This window comes from Cydia pomonella, chromosome 2, assembly GCF_033807575.1.
Source record: "Cydia pomonella isolate Wapato2018A chromosome 2, ilCydPomo1, whole genome shotgun sequence".
Taxonomy (NCBI): domain Eukaryota; kingdom Metazoa; phylum Arthropoda; class Insecta; order Lepidoptera; family Tortricidae; genus Cydia; species Cydia pomonella.
Window position 1 is genome coordinate 27,196,518 of NC_084704.1, and position 19,194 is coordinate 27,215,711.

General features: G+C 41.4%; 2 protein-coding genes across 2 annotated transcripts in view; one reads left to right on the top strand and one right to left on the bottom strand.

Annotated features, from left to right (window-relative positions):
* Positions 1-19,194, top strand: part of LOC133534794 (uncharacterized) — a 259,834-nt gene that overhangs the window by 41,489 nt on the left and 199,151 nt on the right. The gene's annotated exons all lie outside the window — the stretch shown is intronic.
* LOC133534784 (pancreatic lipase-related protein 2-like) lies at positions 26-16,682 on the bottom strand. Its single transcript, XM_061874061.1, has 7 exons — positions 16,592-16,682; positions 15,070-15,239; positions 8,499-8,622; positions 4,408-4,653; positions 2,861-3,043; positions 2,268-2,427; positions 26-1,456 (listed from the first exon to the last, which is right to left on the bottom strand). The coding sequence occupies exons 1-7, from the start codon at positions 16,641-16,643 to the stop codon at positions 1,246-1,248; spliced, it is 1,146 nt and encodes a 381-aa protein (XP_061730045.1). The 5' UTR covers positions 16,644-16,682; the 3' UTR covers positions 26-1,245.

Here is a 19,194-nt window from a genome sequence, read left to right on the forward strand (position 1 = left end):
TATCTTCCTTGAATTAAACTACCACTTTTCTAAATTTTAATATAATTTATTTTACTTCTTTGGCTCAAAATCTCCAATCCAATCTGTACATAAATTACTTATAATTACCTACTATAAACTTATCAATTATGGTGAACGATTTCACGGAGTTATAGATACCCACTATATGGTATTGAAATTTTGTCTTACATTTTCAGTTTTGATATCAGCTCTATCGCTAATATCACCTTTATTAAAAATAATTAATGATTTATACTTAAACTTAAGATTTGATTAGCACATTTCTTACTAAGCACATGCTTCTTTGCCCCGGAAATTATATTCGTGATTTATGATTGAGTTGTGTTATTTGCATCTGTTATTGTTAAAAGCATGTATGCTAACGATAAAATAAAATTTTATTTATTTTATGTTCCTAAGTGCGCCCAATTGAAAGTGACGTAGCTAACTTTATTAGTACACAAATACAACTCTTTGAAACATATAATCAAACCTGGCACAATATCAACTATTCCCTACGTAAATTCAACAATACACCAATCTGTATGAAGTTCAGGGCTATAACCGCGAAAATCCAAGTCCATTGCGGGAATTTTTCTCTGTCACTCTAATTAAATCTTACAATTAGTAAGAGTAAAAGTGAAAGATCCCTGCAATTTGCGAATTTAGGTTTTCACAGTAGGCCCCCAGTATTTTAACGAAAACTCCTTTGTACTTCAAAAGACTGTTTAAATTAAATGTTCGTAGGTGAAGCTGAATTTCACAAAATTATTGTTAGAAAAGTAATGCATCTTTATAATAAGTGTAAGGCCTGAGTGGACGCTCGAAGCCAAGCGTTCGCCGTGGCGTGCAGCGTGGCGTCGGGCTCACAAGTGATGTGAGCAGCGTACACTGAGGCCGCTCCTATACGTTTGCATTTGTTTAACATGCACGCCGCGCGCCCTGCCCCGCTGCACGCCCAAGGCGAGCGTCCACTCGGGCCCTACACCACAAAGTAAATAGCGGCGGCGCGCGCCGGAGCAGAGAGTCCGCTCAGTACAAAGTGCCATTTTCGCCGCACGCACACAGACGTTACATTTACAGGCGTTCTCGGGCACTCTCGGGCAGAGCTTAGTTACAAATTGTCATGGCACAATCAGCATCAAATAGATAGCGACGGCCACGTATATCGGAACACATCCTTATTTTTAAGGTAACAAAGGTGTGTTACGACATATTAGATACAGACTGTACGCTCGTGCCGAACTAGTCCTGCACTTCACTGGAATCGACCTCCATGTTCTTGACCCTCCTAGCGCGGAGTCGCACAAGCGGGCGCGGGCGCGTGCGCGGCGGCTCGCCCGTGGCCGCCGCCTCGTACTGCGCGTCCAGGCAGCAGCGCGGGTCGCCCTCGGCGCCGGCCTGCTGCGGGCAGAAGGGCGGCACGAAGTCTTCCACGCAGTACGCACCGGATGCGCTGCACGGATAGGTATGTTATGAACAGCTGGTCCGTCGAGAATTAGATATACAAAGTGATTACCTCACCACAGTTGATGAACAGGAAAAAAAGTAGTAATTAAAAAACTCCTGACCGAGGTCTGATAATACTTAGTTAAAAATTAATTTATTCCTACACTGAATAGCAAATATGTAATGTAAGTACCTACTTAAATATTCTGAAACTAGTCTTAGTGAAGGTTGTAACTGCACATCTAGCATGCCTATCTTGTCACGAGTCGAGAGCGTAACGTACAGTGTCAGATACAATATATCTGATATTGGAGCGGACCAGGTGCTTATTTTGGGATTCGGTTGTACCGTGGCCTTTCCGATATATCTGATAGCGACTGTACCATATGACGCACCAAGACGTGCTAGACATCCATCCATCCTTGCATGGAAGGTGATAGTGAAAGCGAAACTTCGCCGCGTCAAGTAAAAAGTGAGCACCATAGTAGACTTGTTTATGTTCCGGTTGATCGGAACTTGATGGGCATTTTTGTAAGCCTTCTATGGTGCCAGGCCAGAGGTCGACAAACAGCGTCTTGCAAGCCGCATGCGGCCCTATGGGGCAACAATGCGGCTCTTAAAGTCACCCTAAAAATGTACACTAGAGTTCTTAAACCATTAAATAAAACCAACATAGTTGTAGGTGTGCTCCTAGTCGTGCACTCACGTCATAGGCGCAGGGTGTCCCAGCAGCAGGGGCCGCAAGTTCCTGGAAGGCGGCACGCGCACGGTGCACCTATGTGACTGCGTCTTGTCTGTAAACAGAGCAATGTACTCACGTCATAGGCGCGGGCTGCCCCAGCAGCACGGGCAGCGCCGAGGCCCTGGAAGGCGGTACGCGCACGGAGCAGCGCCGCCCGCACGGCGCCGCTGCGCGCGGGATGAACAAACTCTCCGCCTGGTAGCAAATGGACCAGATGTGACTGCACAGCGCTTCGTCTGTAAACAAACACCATACTTACGTATGATTTTTTTCTTCCTATTTCGTCTATATTGGAAACACTCCGCGTCATATTAACACACGTATGTCATTGTCACTTTGACATGGCGGTAAAGTAAATACCAACCTAACTTAAAAACTTATTGTACCCACTCAATTTTTTCACTATTATCCAGGATTAGGTTGACCTAGACCTAAAATTATATATTCCTATACCTATATGAGCATAATTTATGATAGTAGGTACGTTTATTTTTTATACCGCGTTGTGACAAACTAGCATACGGCCTGCTTGATGGATAGCGGCTTATGTTTACTAATTAAAGATTAAATAAAGGTTTACAGTCCCATTCCGGAGTGATGTCTCGTTCGATATATGCATGAGAAAGTATCCTGGTTGCAAGGAATCTAATGAGTGCAGAATCAACTTACTGGGCGTGTCCTCGCAGAAAGGCTGGCTGCGGCCGCCGTTAAGGCAGAAGTCGGCGTGGCCGAGCCGCGCCGCCTCGCCGTAGCGTCCCGCGTTGGTGTGCAGCACGTGCACGGCGCGCGCGTCGCCCGGGTCCAGGCGCAGCGCCGGCGCCGAGCGAATCAGCGGCCGCGCCGGGTCCAGACCTACGCATACATAAATGAGAAAAAAAATGATTAGAGAGCCGAGAGAATGGAAAATACTTAGTGACGGATGACTCCCGGACCGCAAGTATTAGATAGGTAAGTACTTATTATTTTCACAATTTATATGAAGATGAGAAGGTGTTAGGCAAGGATGTGTACTGGCACCAACGCTTTTCGGAATATTTTTCTCTGCCCTACTTATGTCTGCTTTTGGGAACTGTGATGTTGGGGTACACCTACATACCAGAGAGGACGGGAAGCTGTTTAATATCAGTCTACTGAAATCCAAAAAGAATCGTCTGGAAATACTTACCCGTGAGCTCCTGTACGCTGATGATGCTGCACTTGTCGCTAACAGTGAGGAAGATCTGCAGGAACTTGTTACAAGGTTCGAACAAGCTTGTCGTCAGTTTTCAATGAGCGTAAACACAAAGAAAACCGTTGTCATGGCGCAAGGTGTTGTTCGCCCTCCATCCATAACGCTCAACAACTCTGCTCTTCAAGTCGTGGACCTATTTTGCTACCTCGGCTCTACTACAACGTCGGCGTTATCAAATGACAAGGAACTGGAGACTCGTATTGGCAGAGCATCCACGACATTTGGAAAGCTTTACTCACGCGTATGGAGAAACGAAAAGCTGTCTATTAACACCAAAGTCCTTGTATATCAGACCTGTGTTTTAAGTGTTCTTCTTTACGCATCGGAGACCCTTACAACATATGCCAAACATGAGCGGAAACTAAATGCTTTCCATATGCGTTGCCTCAGATCCATATTGGGAGTCACTTGGAGGGACCATATGAGCAATCAAACTGTGCTATCTAAAACGCATTGTTCCTCTATAACAGCGATCCTAAAGCAAAGAAGGCTCACCTGGCTTGGCCATGTACATAGAATGGACGCTTCCAGACTCCCACGTCAAGTCATGTTGGGCCAAATCGCAAACGCTAGGAGGCCGGTTGGACGCCCTAAGCTCAGATTCAAGGACTGCTGCAAGAGGGACTTGATCTGCTTCGATATTCATCCTCACAATTGGGAATCTCAGGCTGAAATGAGGCCAGAGTGGCGTCGAGATCTCAAAGCAGGTGTAGACAAGCATGACAAGGACTGGTTAGAGAACCTTAGGCAGAAAAGACTCCGCGCTGCTAGACCTCCTCCCTTGGACTCTCGTCATGTTTGTGATTGCTGTGGCAGAAGATGCCGCTCTGGTATTGGACTCTTCAGTCATCGCAGACGTTGCAATCAACCTCCCCGCAACACCTGATTTTACCCGACGCTGCAACAATCATCTGCTATAGATGTGGTGGCCAATTCTTCTTCTATGAAGATGAGAAAATGGTTTAATTTAAATGTAGGTACTGACCGATAATCCTATTGAGTCGGAACGTGAGATAGTTGGCGATGATGCCGCACATGTGCGCGCCGAGGCTGTGGCCCACGCACGTGAGGCGGTCGGGCCGGAGCCCGGCGCGGCGCAGCGAGCCCAGCGCCTCGGCCGCGCAGCGCGCCGCCGGCCGCAGGTTGTGCACGGCCGACACGTAGCACGGCGGCTGGCACAGCGCGCCCCAGTCCAGCATGAACACGTTGTAGCCGCCGCGCCGGAGGTACGCTGCCGAACAATGGGAATTAAATGAATATAAACCTCCGGCCGCATAAGTTACTATTTGGAATGTTGTTATTTCAATTTGAATATATGTCAGTAGGTGAATAAATAGATTTTCCTGAATGTTGTTCGTTTAATATTCAAACTTATATTTCCACGAATATAACAAATATTACACAGTACATACACCCCACACAGTAAGCTCACAAGGCTTAGGTTGCTCTTACACCTTTTATAATACATATATAAAGATTTATAAATACTTACTTATATACAGTTTGACGGCCTCCTAGCCCAATCGGTATTGTCCCTGCCTACGAAGCAGGTGGTCCCGGGTTCAAATCCTGGTAAGGGCATTTATTTGTGTGTTCGTCGTCTAGCAGGTACCCACAACACAAGCTTTATTGATTTTGCCTACTGTGGGGCTAGGTCGATTTGTGTGAGATTATCCCGTAATAATTTTATGTAGATATTTATTTATTTTTACATGGAAAACACCAATCACAAAAATAAATACCCTTACTGGGATTTGAACCTCCAACTGCTAGCATCCAAAAAAAAAACTGTAGTCTAATAGATATCAGGCTAATTCGAACGTACGATATCAGAATAACATCTAACTGATGTCATTCAGTCGGGCATTTCGCTCGATATGTGCTGTCCGTACATGTATTGGTGCGGGCGGCAAACACGACAGCTAAATAAAATGATTCAAATATAGGGTGTTTATTTAGTCACCTGCAATAATTTACGGGGCCCATATATAGGTCATACTGAGCAACTTTTACTATGGAACCAGCCCCGAAATCACGAAATTATTGCAGGTGACTAAATATAAACACTATAATGCTAATGTCAGTGTACTTTCGAATTGGCCTCTATGGTTTATAACTCTTTAGATTTGGCACATCTATTTCAAATGTGCTCTTCTGACATGAGATGCTACCCAAGTACTTACAAACCCCTCCTACCCATACAAGCCGTAATGTAGTTCTTTACCATTAGCTACACTCATCTCTGGTGGGAATAACGCAGCCTAATGGAGTAAACAGTTAAAAACTCAGGTCAGCGAGTGTAGTTTTGACCTAGATTCGGAGTAACTTAATAATTGGAAAACGCACTGAAACAGGTTAGCCAATTCCATTAATGAGTCAATTTATTACCACTTAATATAAGTTCAGATTGTTATTCTCATAAAATAAAATTATAATATATATTAATCTATACGAATCTATTTTATAATTGCCAATATTTTTACATTACATTGTTTACTAAAATAATTAACATACATGTATTGTATGTTCATTGTGAAATGTCTTAAATGGTATTATGTCAAAAAAAAAAATAATTTTAAACAAAATACTAGAATAACTAAGTACGAGTATCTTCTAATGATCGTCATGTATATTAATAGGGAGTTAAGTACGCTAATATCATATCAAAGGCATTCGTAATTAGCATTGCATAGGTAGGTATAGGTTCCTCGTTAAGATACCGTGCCATTCGCGGGAAACTCTATAGGCCGGATGTCAATTCATTTTGCATGCACGACTTTACATTTTCTCATTGCCACTTTAAAAGACTACAACTACGCACTCTACTCGTGCGTAAAGTAAATAATTACACAAAATAATTATAAGTAATTAGATAATAATAAGGCAGTTTGTAAACATAAAATGTTCTGATTCGTGAATTAATCCGATCATACTTATGAAGAGATACCGACATAAACATTGAGTCATTAATCTTTATATGTATTCCGATGAAAGCGAAAGTCAGCGAAGCAGCCCTTTCCTGACATCGGAGAGAACAGCGCTGCACTCTGCACTTCCCACGGCTTTCTCCGCCAATGCAATGCGTCAAAAGTCGATGACCCCGATTATACACACTTTGGTACTCAAGCGCATGTCTGATTATGCGCATACGATTCGATTATATTTTTTACTACCAATAATTAAAAATACGATTGATTTTATGTACCTGTTACCTATAAATTATCTTCAATAAGTACGAAAACTGTCTACTAACATGAAACCGTATCTTATGGGCAACATAAAGGGTTGGGGATAAATAGGGAGTAAAGTGAATGCAGTGCACCGGCATATGGCTCAAACACAGTCAAAAAGGAAGAACTTGGCTCCGTCTGCTCTACCGACTTTCTGTTAGAAGCAAAGAAAGAGCTTGTCCTGTCCTGACGGTATTCCCCACATTGCCCTTAGTCAATCAAAATGTGTTGGCACTTGTTCAATATACTAATATGGAGACGGCAGAGATGTGTTGTGTGAGCTGGGCGGCTACCGGGAAAATCGAAAATCGTCAATTGCGGGCATTTTTCTGTCACTCTAATGACGTCTTACTAAGAGTAAAAGAGAAAGATCCCCAATTTGCGAATTTCGGTTTTCGCGGTAGGCCCTCTGTTATCAATTGGTACGTTAAAGCGGTTAAAGAACAAAAAGTACCGGTGGAACCACACTAAATTGGAAGTGAGCTGGTCACGTCTACCATAAAAATGCAATTGTTGATCGGTTCACACGAGTTTTGGTTTGCGATGGAGATCATGTCTGATGTTGATGGAGAGAGTCCAGTATTAAGTTATAAGCCCCAATATGACGAAGGAAGGCCTATTAGCAAATGGGTGGCCTTTAGCTGCTGACTGCTTTGGTCCTCTGAGATTAAACCTGTTCAAAACCATACGGGCAGTTAGATACGAACATTACTTTTAATCCTTTGACCGCCAAAATAGTCAACTGACGCGGGCACCTTCAGCCTAATACCAACCTTCATGCATTCCGACAAGGTTCACTATGACGCGCCGCGCACGATAGACATGGCGTTCAAAAGGTTAATCATCTTATTACTTACTGTAAGTAGGTACGTTTATTGCCTCGTTAGTAAAACTTTAAAAGCTAAATAATCAATTATTCTGCACACGCACGCGCCTAACGTTTAACGTTATTACGCGTGGTTGGCTTAGGATTTCTCTCATCATTATGTAGGATGCAGCACGTAAATGGAGTCTCAAGCAAAAAATTACGTTTGTTTCCACTTTGAATAGAAAACGTATAACCACGTGCCTATGCACTTAGGTATGTTTTGTAGTTATGTACTCGTAATACGTGACTAACCTACAATCACGATATTAAACTCTAGAAAATCTGTATATCAGCATATCACATAGGACAAATAATGCAAGTATTATATTTATGTTAGTCCTACTTTACACATATATTTTAGGTTGCAAAAAATGAATCGTGGTGCGCATTATAATAGTCCATATCGTCATACAGTGTTCCTGTCTGACAATTGATGTTAGATGTTTGCTGTAACGTTTAATAAGATATCACTTACGCTAATTGACAATTGGATAACGTATAGTTCCGCCCATACACCGGTAGATCGGCAGGATGGTGTCGTGTAGTTCCCAGATAGGGATATCCAAAATCGATTCCATCAATCGATCATTGATTAAGGAGGATTCGACTAATTCTAAAAACAAGATCAAAATCGAAGCATAAAACTAAAAATCGATTGGCAGATAATCGAATAATAAACCATCGAATTTTAACCTTACTCTCAGTCGCTCTGCCGCAGTCGTAACTGCTGTGTACTTATCTGAGATCTCTCTGCTAGCAGCGTATTTCCGTCCGCAATCTGCATTCGCGTTCCGCGCGGCTCCAGCCGCTCTGCCGCAGTCAGACTGCTGTGTATGAAGAGCTCTCACCGTCACGCAGCACGCTGATGGGTAGCGTGTCGTCTCCGCGGCATACACGCGGATCATCAGGATGCGGATGGATCCGTGCGGCTCCAGCCGCTCTGCCGCAGTCAGACTGCTGTGTATGAAGAGCTCTCACCGTCACGCAGCACGCTGATTGGCAGCGTATCGTCGCCGCCCGCATATCCGTGGATCAGGAGAATAGTTTCATGCGCCGGCTCCCAGCCGCTCTGCCGCAGCCAGTCCTCGCTGAACAAGTCGACCTGCAACGATAAAACAAGAATTATTTGCTTAGCCAGCTTAACTTACTTTTATAGGTACTGAGTACTCGTCCCCTTCACCTACCTCCAATCCACGTCATCTTTATATAAATATATTTGTTCAGTTCCCTTAAAGAAATATGCCAGGAGACAACCAAAACTCACTAATTACTAAAATAATATCTAAACAAAAATTAACCTTATCGTGATACTAATATGGTTTAGGTACTATGGCTATGAACCTATGAACTTATGTAATGGTAATGGTAATTAGTGAGTTTTTGTTGTCACCTGATGATATTACTTTGAGATACTGCCTACATGGGTATATACGCTTACTTACAACATTTCCAAAAAAGGATTAGACAATACATTACAGCAATGTCAGCATATATTATGTTAACAGTTATGTCACCTTTGCAGTTGACACAAGTAGGGCGTTTGCGAACGCGCGCCGAGTCCCCGAAGACGGGTAGCGGTAACTTAGACGCATTCCTGCGTTATGGCACATCCGACATGACTCACCAAAATCTACACCTTTTATATTGTAACCCTGATTTACTAGGCCTAACATCATAACACCATTAGGTCATAAAGTCTGTTAAAATCGCAAAGCAAACCTAGTAATTTGCGAAGTGGTTTGTAGAAGTAAGACAGAATAGTTATTTGTTGTACAAGGGGGCCAAGTAGTAAAGAGAATAGTTATTTTTCGAATACTTTTGTTTGACATAATCATTGAAAGTCATAATGTAATGGTTGTCAGATTATCATTAGTTATAACTCTGAAACCGTTTGACAACTGATATGACCTGTATCCAGTATTCATAAATCATGAACGAGTAGTAGATATAATATGCTTGTCTAATTTATTTTTAAACTGGTTCACATTTTGTGCTGAAACCACATCTTCTGGGAGTTTGTTCCAAGCCCTCGTCACCACTCGATTGCTGAAAAAGTGTTTGTATGGGTTACTGTGCCTTTCCAGCTTTAAGTGAACGTTCCAGGTTTAAGTGAGTGTTTCATTCAAAATCATCATTTTACCTAAATACTCTACGAATGTTAATTGAGTTTAAAGGAATTCTTACTATCTATTTTAAGTACCTATAATAATGAATTAATTAGTAACTTATAGCCTCATATGTGCTTATACGTACCCTTAAATAACGTACCTAATGTCATTGGCATTTCGGACCGTTCGATATTTTATTTTTCAGCTTTATCTATCTTTCTTTTCTCTCCTTAGATTTTACGTTTCTTGAATTTAGGTATAGAGTTGCCTATAACTAGAACAAGGGAAAATGGAATGTCGCCTACGCAATCTTCACGCTCGCTGCTTAGCTAGGCTGCCTAGGTGCTTAACCTATAGCTGTTGCAATAACATATATTACCTAGAATGATTATTTCCCAAAGTAGGACAATGGGTAGAATCTGTGCGGAGAGAGAAGAGTCGTAGAATGTATTGGTTCCCATATAGTCCACGTCTCTTCCCGCACAGACTATGCGAATAGAGTATGGGGTATACGTTCGTCATAATACAGGTAACCCTGTACACTCAGAAAATGTTCAATCACACACCTTTCCTTTTTTATAACTTTTTGGTGGAGACAATTTTAATTTGATTCTCGACAACACTTAATTAATAAATATATTATAACGTTTTTAACCGTTATGACAGCATATTGATTATCAAGAAAAATTTGTTGTTGGCCAAAATTTCATTTCTGGTACAAGCTTTTATCGCTGACTGTAGTTTTCTTTCCACAGGCAATTTCTACGCATCGAGACAACTAAAAACCCCAAACACAATTAGGTCGCGTTGTTATACCGCAAGAGTTCATGGGAACCTCCAGTCTCCATCCTCAGATCAGCTCGATGGTACCATAATATTGCATTGTCACCCGACTTACATTATGTAACGAAATTTCAGCTCAATCGGAAACCGGGAAGTGGGTCAAATTTAGCTTCCAATATTTAACCCTCGCAAACGTATACGTATACATACGAGTACCAGCAGGGCAAGTTAAAAGCTTGTAGAGTCTGTGCTGAAAGAGAAGACTCGAGGAATGCAAGGGAACATTCTACGACTCTTTCCGCACAGACTTTAAAAGTGTCACACTTGAGTGAGCTGTCTTCTTCCTCGCGTTGTCCCTGCATTTTGCTACGGCTCATGGGAGCCTGGGGTCCGCTTGGCAACTAATCCCGAGAATTGGCGTAGGTACTAGTTTTTACGAAAGTGACTGCCATCCGACCTTCCAACCCAGAGGGTAAACTAGGCCTTATTGGGATAAGTCCGGTTTCCTCACGATGTTTTCCTTCACCGAAAAGCGGCTGGTAAATATTAAATGATACTTTGGACATAAGTTCCGAAAAACTCATTGGTACGAGCCGGGGTTTGAACCCGCGACCTCCGGATTGCAAGCCGCATGCTCTTACCGCTAGGCCAACAGCGCTTCACTTTAGTGAGCTATGATTTTTTTTAAAGTAACCAAACGCTGAAATTTAGTATCTTGTCACGGATAATCCACATTTAGCTCCTTGCCTGTTGATTTTTGTATGAGTTCTAAATTTCCTGCTACCTAAAGGTTGTCTAGAAGAGATCGCTTTTTAGCGATAATTAAGACCGCCTGTTGTTACCTGGTTCTATTTTCCTTTAAAATTAATTTGTAGTTTTACATGTATGTAAATTAATTTAATATTAATGTAATTTTATAACAAAGTAAATCGGGTCGGGAGCGCTTCCTATAATGCCGATAGGATATAGGGATACAGCGAGTTATAAAATTATAAATGGATTCAATTCATAAAACGGTAATGCAATCCTCTTCATCCCCATTCTATGCAATTTTTCGGCTGGATGTGGCTCCTTCTTCACAGCTTATCTATTAAACATTACCTTTATGAATATTATGATTTTTTAATTTATGAATTTATGAGTATGTTTTGGATTCTGATCATGGGTACCTTATTTGAAGCATCTGCTCTGATAAATTGATCATCATCAGCATGTTACAAAAAATTACTTAAAATTACTTTTGCTGAGTTTGAGTAATTCTAAAACTCGACACGTATTTCGCCTACTGATGAGTTTCAGTTTTGTAGCTTTGGTGGTGTTTTATTATATATATTTATTTGCATATAAGTATACTTTTTCGCGGTGGGAAGGTGGAAACATAAATTGCTTGCAAAAAAATGCGCAACCAGCTAGAAGTATAATGGATTAGCACTAATTGACTAGCACGTTATTGTATCGCGGATTGGCAATGTTATTGTTTCAATTAATCTACATAATACATATTTAATGACTTAATACCGTGAAATTCTGTAGCAATCGATCAATATCACAAACTGTCATTGACCGAGTGAAGAGAAGGTCTCTGTTTCAGCCTGGGGAAAAATGCTTTCATATGTCCGGATGTTCTTCCCTACAACAAATTTCGTGAGCAGGTTCAATAATCAAACAGATTTTTTTGTCGATTCTTATTGGAAAAATTACCAAAATGGTGGGGGTCTGGGGGGTTCGCGGGGTTTTTATTTTTACCTTAAAGAGCCACTAGTTTTAGTACATATTGAAAGACTCTGTAATAAATGTCATGATCATGACCTATATATCGTTTTAGTACATTTTAAATGACCCTTAATACCGCTGAATTTCTGTAGTAATCGATCAGTATCACGACCTAAATCCTTTTATAATTTCGGGATTACCTGCTTGGTATTCCGCCGATGCGTGCGTAACGGACGCTTGCGTTGTCCTCCGACGGACGTGAAGTGAACTGCTTTCCTACACATTCATATTCTTTGACAATGTTCGATGACATAGTGTCAGTAGAAAGCGCATGTTAAAAATATCACTTATCAGTGCCGATACGGGTGTATTGTTTTACACAGAGTATTTAAACATTTGAAAGATAGAACACATTGCGACAGTAGCGTGCAAAAGGCAGTCAACTGTTTCTATTGGGCACTAATTTATTATTTAAATAAGGTACCTTTAGGTTTAATTAATAAAATTGTGTCAAGCATACATTTTATATACTAGCCCCAGTGTCTTGTTTCTAGATTTTTTTCGATAGGTAGTTCAACTTTAGGCTCTATTTCGATGTAATATCAAGTCGATCACACTTATAAATTGTTCATCTAGGTCAGGTAAGTAGAGAGCCCAGATAGGTTCCATGTCATGACCATATATAAGTAATAGGTACTATCCATACATTATAACATTTATAAACATGTTCTTATATCTTATATCTATTGCTATTGAAGTAACATTAATTACTTAAGTTCTCCAGCATGGACACAAAAAGTTCGGTACTTAGATAGTTTTTCAATTGTCACGTGGGAAGTAAAAATCACCATTATTGAAAGTATTGAAACAGCAACAAGCAAGCACAATGAGTTGTAAATTAATCTTACTTTCAGATTACCGTCACGCGAGGTGGATGGTTGTAGTTATAAGGAAACAATGCCCGATCAAACACAGAAATTTACGTACCTACCTAAAGTGGAGTTCAATAGAAATGGCAAATAATGTAAACAAATATTGACAGTTTTTCTTAGCATTTGTCATAAACCTAACCTAAAATTTCTAGGAAGATTATTTTCACTGAAATATTCATAATTAGCATATATTTTAACTACAAATCGATATAAATGATAGATTTAAGTATATAAACTGATGATAAGATCATGGTTTTCCTTAAAAAGTGCAAGATTACTAGTATGTACTTAATGATGGTAAATTGGTTTGTTTAGATTATTTGCAAAATGGTCGCAAATCTATATAACAATTATTATATTATATTACTTATTTCCTTATTTATTGCAATAATAAGAGAGTTGAGAATATGCATGTATGATAATATTTACTAATCTATGCTTTAGAAGATGTCAACCGATTCTATTTCGCGTAAGTATGATTTAAATATGTACTTATGATAGTTATGATAAAAATATTCACTAATTATTATTTTTAATTTGATTAAATCCTAAAAATTAAGAATATAGACATACTGCTTCGAAACAAATAGTCCATATGAAGTATTAGTAAAGTAAATGACTAAATTTTGATTTAAATTAATTTAGACGATAAGACAACGTGTATTGGAGTCGCTTTCAAGTGTTAAATTAAAAGATATGTCTCCTAATGCGGAGGTTGAGGTCGATAATCAATGAGACTTACTCAATGAATAAAAAACATCCATCCTCAGGAGTATAATCAGTTACGATGCTTCAGCAAGTGTGGGACAATACTCGTACCTGTGTAGGACAAAAAACATCAACGCGCCTTTTACCCAACGGTCCAGATATTCTTTTCTGCGGGGTTGAAATTGACAATGGTACTTACTTAGTTTGTTATATTGTTTGGTTTAACTCTTAGAAATATAGATTGTAAACTTTATTCCTCGATGATTAAATCTAAACGGTTAAAAGGTTAAAGCGAAGCAGGTATGTGGCTAAAAAGTTCGTTCTCGTAATTCGTTGTTTGAAGTGTTAATTAGCTACCCGACCTGTCAGTTGGATGCATTGGTTGCATCCGCTCCCGATACTTAACAATAAAGGTATAATCGCTATTTGTAAACCTTTGCATGTTTCATTATGCTTTTGGTATCAATTATTAATGACTGGACAAAACGAATTTATATTTGTCCGTAGGGCTACTGCTAGTTAAATGGTGTGATTTAAGTTAAGTACAGTCGCCAACGGATATAACGGAGCGGCCGAGGTTCTCAAAAATATCTGAACGCGCACTCTAACGCTTTGACAATAGACACGTGTTCAGATATTAAGCACCTTAGCCGATCCCATATATCTGATGGCACTGTACCTAATTAAATTACCTATAGGTATATTTTGTGAGCCGCTACGCCCGCTACACTGTTTTGTAGTTAAAATACTTACTACAAATAATTAGGGATTGCCCTCAGCGTATTGGTCTATACTCATACCTATATTTAACTAAAATTCAATATCCTCTCTACCAATTTCTAGTTTTTCTACTCACCAAGTGTTTCCTAAGCTCTACCAATTAATCTATCAAAGCTTACCCTATTATGACGTATTGTATTCCCAACATATCCTTCATTGCTTTACACGCCTCAAGAAGCCTAGATCGTAAAACTATCATGTCGGCACTGACTTATCAAATCATATTCGAAATTATCAGTAATAATCCATATGCTAACGAATTTGTAATATTTTATATACCTAAAAATAAACCTACCCCTTCGCTAAGATTTCGAAAATCGAAATGGCCACTGTGGGTCAGTAACCCAACGCTGTACCATACCAACTAAACTTCATCACCGAAGCTTTTCCCAATTTAGACGGTTCGAGTACTTTCATGCTAATTTCGTTATATAACAGACTGCTCATGTAGGTACAACAATAAACTTGATACGGAAAGGCGGAACATAGTTTTAGACCCTGCCTACTGTATATTCAAAAACTCACCACTCTCTTCGAGGGCTCGGCCTCGGTGTAGAGATGCAGCTTGACATCAGGGTCGGGGCAGGGCTCCCGTTCCCGCCTCCACACGCAGTCCTCAAAGGTCGCGTTGCCGAACTGGTCACTGTTCAGAAACAGGGCCTCCTTGATCGGCTGACGCTTGTCCGCCGCGAACACTGTCGAAAACATTGCACATGTATACGGGGCTTAACCACATACTTATTTACAATTATCGTGTAACTGTCAGTCAATTCATTAATCGAAATAATATAATTGCAGGAAGTATTTGCGTAGGGATATTAATATACGAACTGAATTGTGGGTTGGAACTGGAAACTACAAAAGTTAGAAAGTTGAAATGTACACACTAGGTTGTATTTATAAAGTGTATAAGAGATAAGAAGCGATTTTGAAAAATTCAACCGCTAAAGGGGTTAGAAAGGGGTTGAAAGTTTGTACGGGAACGATTTGACTAGGGACTTGAAATTAATAGGAAGAGAAAATATTAGAAAGCACAAAAAAATTCAGCTCCTAATACGGTTAAAAGTGTTTTGGGAAATAAATCCACGCGGATGATATCGTGGGCAACAGCTCGTATTTATATATGGATAAAGTATTAAGAATTACACGATTAAAAAATTTTTTCTACTATTCCACGAATATTCGGCAGCTATTCGGTATTCGGCCGATAGTCGGCTATATTTAATACGTATTCTTGGAAAGTTGTTAAATACGGATACCCATTTTTTGAGCATTTGTTGATTACAAATAATTTTATATCTATCATGGGTCTGATTTAATTCACTCTATGATTCTGAGCAACAAAAATTAAATCTTAATAAACGTTGTGTTTTATTGGCGAACAGTTTTCATATTCGTGTGATTTAAAATGGCATGTTATGCCGAATATGCGGTCGCCGAATATTTGGCGCTTCGGCCGGGAGGCCGAATATTCGGTATTCGGCCAAAACCACTATTCGAGGCAACTCTATTGTAGAGTCGAACCAAGATAACTCTACATGACATTAATTTGCAATGACAAAGTGTGGCAATGTGTTATATGCAAAATGATATGACGTGCACAATGACACCTCACTTTATTCCATTATATTAATTTGAATATGCGATAAGTTTTATCAGGGGGCCTAGCCAAGGTGACAAACGCTAATCGAATAGAAAAAATGTAACCACGATTCGCAAATGGCTGGCATCTTACTCTGTCACTCTTACCACGCCTTAATTGGAGTAAAAGAGAAAGATGCCCGCAATTTGCGAACTTCGGTAGGCCCCCGGGATGACAGATGCTACGGTAAGTCACGTGTCTATTATATTTCTATACATTTGTCTATCAACGATTGTCTTCAGATGCATTTTCTTTTGTAATTCAGTCTAACTAAACGATATATAAAATTGTCAGATAAACGAAATAACAGCACCTCACCATTTCTAAAGAATTTTCTTTTAAAAATTGTAATATAATCAGCAAATAAACAATAATCTGTTAAGAAAGAGTTATCGCAAGAAATACCTGCGTGTATTGCGAGGACGCCGACCGCGAACAGGGCGCGCGCACACGCCATCCTTGCGCGGGTACCGTTGCTGCAGTACTGGACGAGTCGAGTAATCTGTCGATACCCCCCGTCAGGGGGGTATGAGGGGCCGCTACCGCACAATGGCTGCGGCGGCTGTCGCGGGTCGCTTCCCCACCGACTGGTGGGGTGGTCGAGTGGCCGTCATTTTGGGGACGGTGTGGGTTGCTGGTGTGGGCCAGCTCTTCGCTACCGATCGTTTATCCAACCCCACGGCCCCTAACCTGGTGATACCGTTTGAGCGGGGCCAGGTTATGGAGCCGCGGAGAAGGCGACCGGCAGCTTAGCTGGCGTGTGTGGCGTGTTGCATCCGAATGTAGTGTGGTGAGCAGTGCTTGTCAGCTACTGCTGGTGTAGAAGGGCTCGGGGCAAGTCCCGAGCCCACCTCTCCGGAGGTCTGGTGTTGTGGTGTGGCGCGATGTCCCGAAGATGATCCAGGCCGGCGTTGTCCGCGCGGTCAAACATGACCCGCGCGAGACGCTCGACGAACTCCTCCAGGCCGCGCCACTTCAGTGTCTCGGTGAGGGCTGCGTTGCTGACGTACCGCGGGCACTTGAGGATGGTCCTCAGTGTGAGGGTCTCCTGGCGCCTCATCTTCTCCTTGTTTGACCTGGAACAGAAAGAGTACCAGGCAGGTGAAGCATAAGTCAGTCTTGATCGTACGTAAGCTTTGTACAGACCAAGCTTGGTCCGTACAGGGAGCTTACTGCAGAAGACCGGACGCAGACACATGCGAGCGACTTTCGCTCTTCGAACTGTGTCTGCGGCGTGCCGGTCCATGTTGAGCCTCCTGTCTATGGTCACCCCCAGGTATTTCACTGCGGGCGACCATGTGAGCGGCTGACCTAAAAGAGAAGGAGGATTGGGTAGGGCGGTGGCTTGCCCTGTGATGAGAGCTTGCGTTTTGCCCACATTGACTGATAGCCTCCATTTGGAGAGCCAGTCAGGAAGGGCGTCAAGCGTCGGCTGTATCTTGGATACAGCGTGCGGCATCTTAAAAGATGTCGCAAAGTAGGCGGCGTCGTCTGCGAAGAGGGCTAGCTGCGCTTGCCCAACGACAGGAATGTCGTCGGTATAGCACGCATAGCATGCGGGCGACAGGCAGCTCCCTTGCGGGACGCCAGCCTGGATGCGGCGTTCCTGCGACACCGCGCTTTCCACTTGTACGTGGAAGCGGCGGTCTGTCAGGAAGGATGCGATGACTCTCACGATGCGGCGGGGTGCTGTGGACAGAGAAAGTTTGTATATTAGACCATCGTGCCAGACTCGGTCAAAAGCTTTCTCCATGTCTAGGAGAACCGCGACTGTGAACTCCTTCTTGTTGAGCGCCGCGCCCATGTGGTGTAGGACGCGGGTGAGCTGCAGCGTCGTGGAGTGTTGAGACCTGAAACCAAATTGCTCCGGCCTGGGAGTGATGTGTGGTGAGAGGTGCCGGAGCAGCATCCTCTCAAACACCTTAGAGAGGTTGCATAGCAACGTGGTACTGGACGAGGACTGCCGCGGAGAATGGGGGTGGCGACTGACTCCAAGACAACGCGGGGACAAGGCGACGCGAAGCAATGGTTGAAATCGACAGCGTTCCATTGACATTGTTGTGGACGGTTCTAGTTCTAACAGTATTTTTAACCGATTCCAGAATTTAAAAGGTTCTGAATTACCTATACTTTAGTTTTACCTTGAGTTTGGTATTGCAATATTCAGCAAATTATCCGCTGGCAACCAAGGTGTCAAACTTACCTATCGATTTAATTACGTATTGGTCCGCGCAATGAAAATGTATTTACCAACATCGGCTCCGTAATCTTCAAACCAATTTTGGGTGGAAGTTTGCATTGTAATGTACATCATATATTTATTTTAGTTTTATCATTCTCTTATTTTAGAAGTTACGGGGGGGCACATTTTACCACTTTGGAAGTGTCTCTCACGCAAACTATTCAGTTTAGAAAAAAATATATTAGAAACTTCAATATCATTTTTGAAGACCTATCCATAGATGTACCCCACACGTATGGGCTGATGAAAAAAGTTTTTTTAGAGTTACTTTCAGTTCTAAGTATGGGGAACGCCGCAAAATTTATTGTTTTTTTTTTCTATTTTTGTGTGAAAATCTTAATGCGGTTCACAGAATACATTTAATTACCAAGTTTCAACAGTATAGTTCTTATAGTTTCGGAAAAAAGTGGCTGTGACATACGGACGGACAGACAGACAGACATGACGAATCCATAAGGGTTCCGTTTTTTGCCATTTGGCTACGGAACTCTAAAAACGTGGGCAACAGCAAAAAGAAGATTGATACGATAATTAATGTAAGTATCAATAGGTACGAGTGAATTATAGCATGATTAGGGCATAACGTTTGCATTAATTAGTTAAAGAGTCCGCAGCAAAAGCCGCCGAATTTCACCTTCCCATACAAACGGAGTTACGTTTTCATTTTAAAACTACGTGTTGGATTGTAATGAAAATTTGAACATACAATGACATGAGGTATATCTTTGCCTGTAAAATTATTTTATATCGCTGCAGCTAATAAAAC

Bases quoted from the DNA above. Each gene is read 5' to 3' on its own strand.
- LOC133534784 (XM_061874061.1), bottom strand. From the start codon at position 16,643: ATGGCGTGTGCGCGCGCCCTGTTCGCGGTCGGCGTCCTCGCAATACAC. The intron at 4,654-8,498 runs GTGAGAGCTCTT...ATTGTTCGGCAG, and splicing joins AATCAGCGTGCTGCGTGACG to CGTACCTCCGGCGCGGCGGC. The intron at 3,044-4,407 runs GTCAGTACCTAC...ATGTATGCGTAG, and splicing joins CCGACTCAATAGGATTATCG to GTCTGGACCCGGCGCGGCCG.